Genomic DNA, 6,000 nt, shown 5'->3' on the forward strand with positions numbered 1-6,000 from the left:
TCACACAACACAAATGTGATCATACTCTCAGAGGTCTCTCACTTTCACTCGCACACACACACACACACACACACCAGGAGTCTTTCTGTCCTTGTTCCTACATTTCGAGACTAATAATGTCACATACAGTATAAGAGGGAGTGAATACAATCACGGTAAAGTAATACCAATCATCCACCTTCTCACACTGACATTACTGTTGTAGTGGAGTCAAGGCATATGTGAGGATATGACCTTTTTGACATGGGTGGTAGTTTGCTTACCTAGAAGCTGCAAGGTTGCTGGTTCAAGCATCACTTAAGCAGTTACCCCGAAAATCACTCAATTACAAACAGAGGAATAATCACTGTTTAATTACAGTTTTTCCTCCTCCTTTCTCAGCTGACCAATTGCATGACAAATTAAGAGAGGAAAAACAACGTTTTCTTATAGATACATTTTCCAACCCAACCCCATAGTCTCACCCTTGAGACTCAATTAGACTCGCTGTGCACCGCTGATGCCCTTTTTAAACATGTTTACTTAGAGTAATTTGTTTACTTAGAAGGCGAGAATAGGAGGAACCATTATTACAGATAGCATATCTACCATACTCCTTTCATGTCTAATACTATAGCCTAGTCTCCAAGCGCCTCTGCGCTGGACAGGGCTGTGTGAACGGTCAATGAGGTCCCTATCCTATTTAATCGCTGCCTCATTTGAAGCACGCACCAGCCAATTATTGACTAGAAATTGATAGTTTAGATTATACGCTGTTTGCCAAGCTTTTGGGGTCAATAGAGTGCAACTTCCAAGGTGCTCGACAGGATTCCTTTTTTTGTAGCCGGCAGGAAAGCTTTTGTTGAATGATTCATTTCATACGTCTCTTATTTTCTAAACATACATTGCACAGCGTGAGTTCAAACAGGAAAGAAACATCTGAAAATCATTCGTTGTGAAGTCTACGCTCGCCAATGGCTCAGCATACAGAATCACAATCTGTAAGCAACTCCCTTACCTTTTCCAGCGAGAATACAGGACAGCCCGAAAACCACACAAACCAGGGCAAATGGCACTCCAAGCATCTTCATGACGGGAGAACCAAGACGAGACGACCTGTCTCTCTCTCCTTCACTTGATATACCTTACTTTCTTGCGATATCTGTTCGACACACCTTGTCAATGCGAGGTTAGCGGGGAACTGACGCTGACTGCGAGAGAGACAGAAGCGTGGCAGTCAATAGCCAACTTGGTGGAGCGTTGCTTTGGCGTGGCTGGCTGAGGTTTTGATATTGGGAGGGACGGACACAGATTTCAGTGCGCCCCGGGACTAGACTTCTACGTCAGACAGGGTCAAATATAACATTGAGCGAGCTTTTAGGCTATCATAATTTCCACTACTAACGATGTGTTCGACTTGATTAACCTATCCATTAAACTATGCCTATATATCATCACCACCGCCAGCATTTACATTTATTCACAAATATATCATTTATAGAATAGATTGCATTCTGGTGCAGCCTATGGAGAGAGTAGGAGTCTTTGGGTTGGTTAGAATAAATAATGTGGAAATTGAGCAAGTTGAGGTGACAAAAATTATTGGAGTAACCCTGGATTGTAAACTGTCATGGTCAAAACATGTTGATACAACAGTAGCTAAAATGGGGAGAAGTCTGTCCATAATAAAGCGTTACTCTGCCTTTTTAACAACACTATTAACACGGCAGGCCCTACAGGCTCTAGTTTTGTCGCACATGGACTACTGTTCAGTCCTTTGGAAAACACTTAATATGTTGTGAAAAGTGTTATGAAATGTAATGTCATGTAATATTTTAAATTGTATACACAGTAACTGCCTTAATGTTGCTGGACCCCAGGAAGAGTAGCTGCTGGCTTGGCAGCAGCTAATGGGTATCCTTAATAAATACAAATACAAACGTTGCTTAGTATATAGTAAGTAGCCTATTATAAACCAAAATGATCACAAAGCGTTAATGAAATACATATTGTTCTCTCAATCATATGAATATGACTTTTGTTGTTATGAAACGACTTAATTTGACCAGTTTCTCACAGCAGGAGAATAATCCTGCAGCAACAGGAAATGTAAATTGTTGTGTGGATTATAATTAATTGAATTATTTTGTACAGGTTGATACCTTATTTGTTAGGGCAAATCAATTCTGAAATGTTTAAGTGGAAATTACAAACTTTAGAAGCCTTTTTAAACCTCAAAATACACTACAAGTTTGGAAAGTTCCTGCAACAACTTGGTGATCAAATTGTGATTCTACATCTGGATGTTATCTAAGATGTCTTAGATGTTCACTGGAAAGGCATAGCTTTGTGTAGGCTATTGTACAATTCCAGCAAGAGCCTGACGAAGCCTTAAAGCCTATGGTACATCTGCTCCCCCTCACAGATTTAACTCCTCCAGGTAACCAAGTGGCAATATTTCTGGGTTCCTCTCATATTATTATTTTCACAACGTTCCCTGCCTCTGTTGCGTGTGGTGAAGATGATTGTGTGTGTGTTAACCCCCTGTGGTGTTGCCTCATGCTGTCAGGGACCAGGGTCAGAAGGGAGAAAGTCCCTAGTGGGTTGTTCCACCTCAAAAAGCACAAGAAAGATGATTTCGACACCCACCATATCAGATTGTTCTAAAATCGTTTCTGTTGTTAGAAACAGATAAGATTAAGACATTTGCTATACCTAATAGCAGGAGAAGCACCATCTAGTGGTCAGAACCTGGTAACATCAGGATGTAGGATGGGACATAAACCTAACTTCAATGAATAATTCCTCTGAACAGGGGGGAAAAAACATCACCAAATTCCCTGAGAATACATTACACAAGACGAAGAAACAATACTCAGAGCCGCAGCTCCATACTATACTGAACAAAAACATAAACACAGTCTTCGTTAGTAACTTGGCTCTTAAAAACCTTCGCACATCTACGAGTGATCCAGACAACTCATAGAGAAGCCAAAGTGCAGCGTTAATGTTTATTTACAGAAGATCTCCGCTAAACATAGAATCAAGATCTGTCTGACAGTGACTGCCAATAACTTCAGAAAGACATTGACTGCAAATACATAGTTGCCAAAGTATTTGCAATTGTTACAAACAAGTGAAGGATAAAATGATGCTTCAAATGAAAACCGAGATGAATGCATTAAAAGATACATAGGCTACACTCTTAGGAAAATAGGTGCTATTTAGAACCTAAAAGGGTTCTTCAGCTGTCCCCATTGGAGAACCCTTCAAATAACTATTTTTGGTTCCAGGTAGAACCCTTTTGGTTCTGGGTAGAACCCTTTTGGGTTCTGTGTAGAACCCTTTCCACAGAGGATTCTACATGGAACCCAAAAGGGTTCTACCTGGAACCAAAAATAGTTATTTGAAGGGTTCTCCTGTGGGGACTGCCGAAGAACCCTTTTGGAACCCTTTTTTCTACGAGTGTACATGGGCCTACAGTGACTTCAGAAAGTATTCACACCCCTTGACCTTTTCCACATTTTGTTGTCTTACAAAGTGGGATTAAAATGGATTTAATTGTCATTTTTTGTAAACGATCTACACAAAATACTCTGTAATGTCAAAGTGGAAGAAAAATCTTAACATTTGTAAAAAAAAAAATATGAAAAATAAAACAGTAATATATCTTGATTAGATGAGTATTTAACCCTCTGAGTAAATATATTTTACAATCAACTTTAGCAATGATTACAGCTGTGAGTCTTTCTGGACAAGTATCTAAGAGCTTTGCACACCTGGATTGTACAATATTTGCACATTATTCTTTAAATAATTCTTTAAGCTCTGTCAAGTTGGTTGTTGATCATGCTAGACAGACATTTCCAAGTCTTGCCATAGATTTTTAAGCCTAGGCCACTCAGGAACATTCAATGTAATCTTGGTAAGCAACTCCAGTGTATAGTTGGCCTTGTGTTTTAGGTTATTGTCCTGGTGAAAGCTGAATTTGTCTCCCAGTCTCTGTTGGAAAGCAGACTGAACCAGGTTTTCCTCTAGGATTTTGCCTGTGCTTAGCTCTATTCCATTTTTCTATCATAAAAAAAACTCCATAGTTCTTGCCAATGACAAGCATACCCATAACATGATGCAGCCACCTCCATGCTTGAAAATATGAAGAGTGGTACTCAGTGATGTGTTGGATTTGCCCCAAACATAACGCTTTGTATTCAGGACATAAAGTTAATTTATTTTCCACATGTTTTGCAGTTTTACTTTAGTGCCTTACTGCAAACAGGGTGGATGTTTTGGAATATTTTTATTCTGTACAGGCTTCCTTCTTTTTACCCATCTACCAATAGGTGCCCTTCTTTGTGAGGCATTGGAAAACTTCCCTGGTCTTTGAGATTAGATCTGTGTTTGACATTCACTGCTCTACTGAGGGACCTTACAGATAATTGTATGTGTGGGGTACAGATATGAGGTAGTCATTAAAAAAACACTATTATGGTCCATGCAATTTATTATGTGACTTGTTAAGCAAATTATTTACTCCTGAACTTATTTAGGCTTGCCATAACAAAGCGGTTGAATACTTATTGACTCAAGACATTTCAGCTTTTCATTTTTAATGAATTTGTACAAATTTTGAAAAGCATAATTCCCATTTGACATTGTGGGGTATTGTGTGTAGGCCAGTGACAAAAAAATCTACATTGGCTGGAACACAACAAAATGAGGAAAAGGTCTGAAGGCACTATTTCAATCATATTGAAATAAATGTCATATTCAATCAATTTACTTCTATTTCGCGACTTCGCTACTGTCTGTACTTCTTTCCTCAATGTGTTTCATGATGTGTGACAACATGTGCACAATTATGTGCCCAATCTGTGATTTAGTGCATTATTATTGGTTGAGCATAATAAGCCAACTCGCCCTCAATAGCCTATTTGCAGCCAACGGTGGTAATATCTCTCTAGGAGCTGATCCGTCTTCAGTATTGTGGAATAATTACAGTATAATGTTAAAGTAAGATTTGAATGGAGAAAGCTGATCCAAGAGCAGCGCTGCTTTTCTTTCGATCCTATCAGTATCGACACATGGTCTAACGACTTAACGAACGTTATCTCTACGTCCTTGTTTGGGAAACACTCTTAAAAGGTTGACTCTTAAATGCAATCATCGTAATGCTTACGTTACATTGCAACTGGGAAACGAGGCCCTGGTTGCATTAGAGGCCAAACCAGATCCCAAAACTAGTGGTCAACCCCTTTACCCTTTCAGTAGACACTTGTCCCTCATATTTAGAGCACTATTCACTGTGTATGTGTGTGTGTTCTTCAAACCAATTAAACTTAATGGACCCTTGACAGTATTGCAGAATTCCCATTCCTATCGTTGCAAGGTTGCTGTACATGCAACAATTTGTTGCTCAAGGGGTCTGTGGAAGGCTGTGTAGCTCCAAAGGTAAGTGTACACAATGTGCTCTTTGAACACTGTATTGCACTGAGGAAGCCATTGTGGAGAAAAAACAGAACTTTCATTATCTTAGCATTTCTGTATACAGATTTGGCCTCTGAAGATGCTGTGTGGATTTTAGTCAATTTCAAGTTCATCCATGGCACCAAGGACTTTACAAACTATTATGTAACCAGGAAACATAACAAAATCAGGCAAGATATTGGAAGATATAGGACATTAGATTAGATTAGAAAACATGTCATGTCTTCAATAAGGCAATTCATACAGAGCTACAAATGAAATATTTACATGAGCTACATGTTATGCATGGAATCTGAAGGCATTTCATTACAGGGAGGGAAAAAAGGATTTGATCCCCTGCTGATTTTGTACGTTTGCCCACTGACAAAGACATGATCAGTCTATAATTTTAATGGTAGGTTTATTTGAACAGTGAGAGACAGAATAACAACAAAAAAATCCAGAAAAACGCATGTCAAAAATGTTATAAATTGATTTGCATTTTAATGAGGGAAATAAGTATTTGACCCCCTCTCAATCAGAAAGATTTCTGGCTCC

At 38.9% G+C, this 6,000-nt stretch overlaps 1 protein-coding gene across 1 annotated transcript in view; it reads right to left on the reverse strand.

Moving 5' to 3' along the window:
• The window catches only part of LOC121535069 (calsyntenin-2-like), a 310,904-nt gene extending 309,627 nt beyond the window's left edge, over nucleotides 1-1,277 (reverse strand). The window contains exon 1 of the mRNA XM_041841767.2: nucleotides 998-1,277. Coding sequence (XP_041697701.1) covers nucleotides 998-1,070 — 73 coding nt within the window. The 5' untranslated portion in view covers nucleotides 1,071-1,277. The remainder of the gene's footprint in view (nucleotides 1-997) is intronic.
• Between the last annotated feature and the right edge of the window lie 4,723 nt (nucleotides 1,278-6,000).

This window comes from Coregonus clupeaformis, chromosome 21, assembly GCF_020615455.1.
Source record: "Coregonus clupeaformis isolate EN_2021a chromosome 21, ASM2061545v1, whole genome shotgun sequence".
Lineage (NCBI taxonomy): Eukaryota > Metazoa > Chordata > Actinopteri > Salmoniformes > Salmonidae > Coregonus > Coregonus clupeaformis.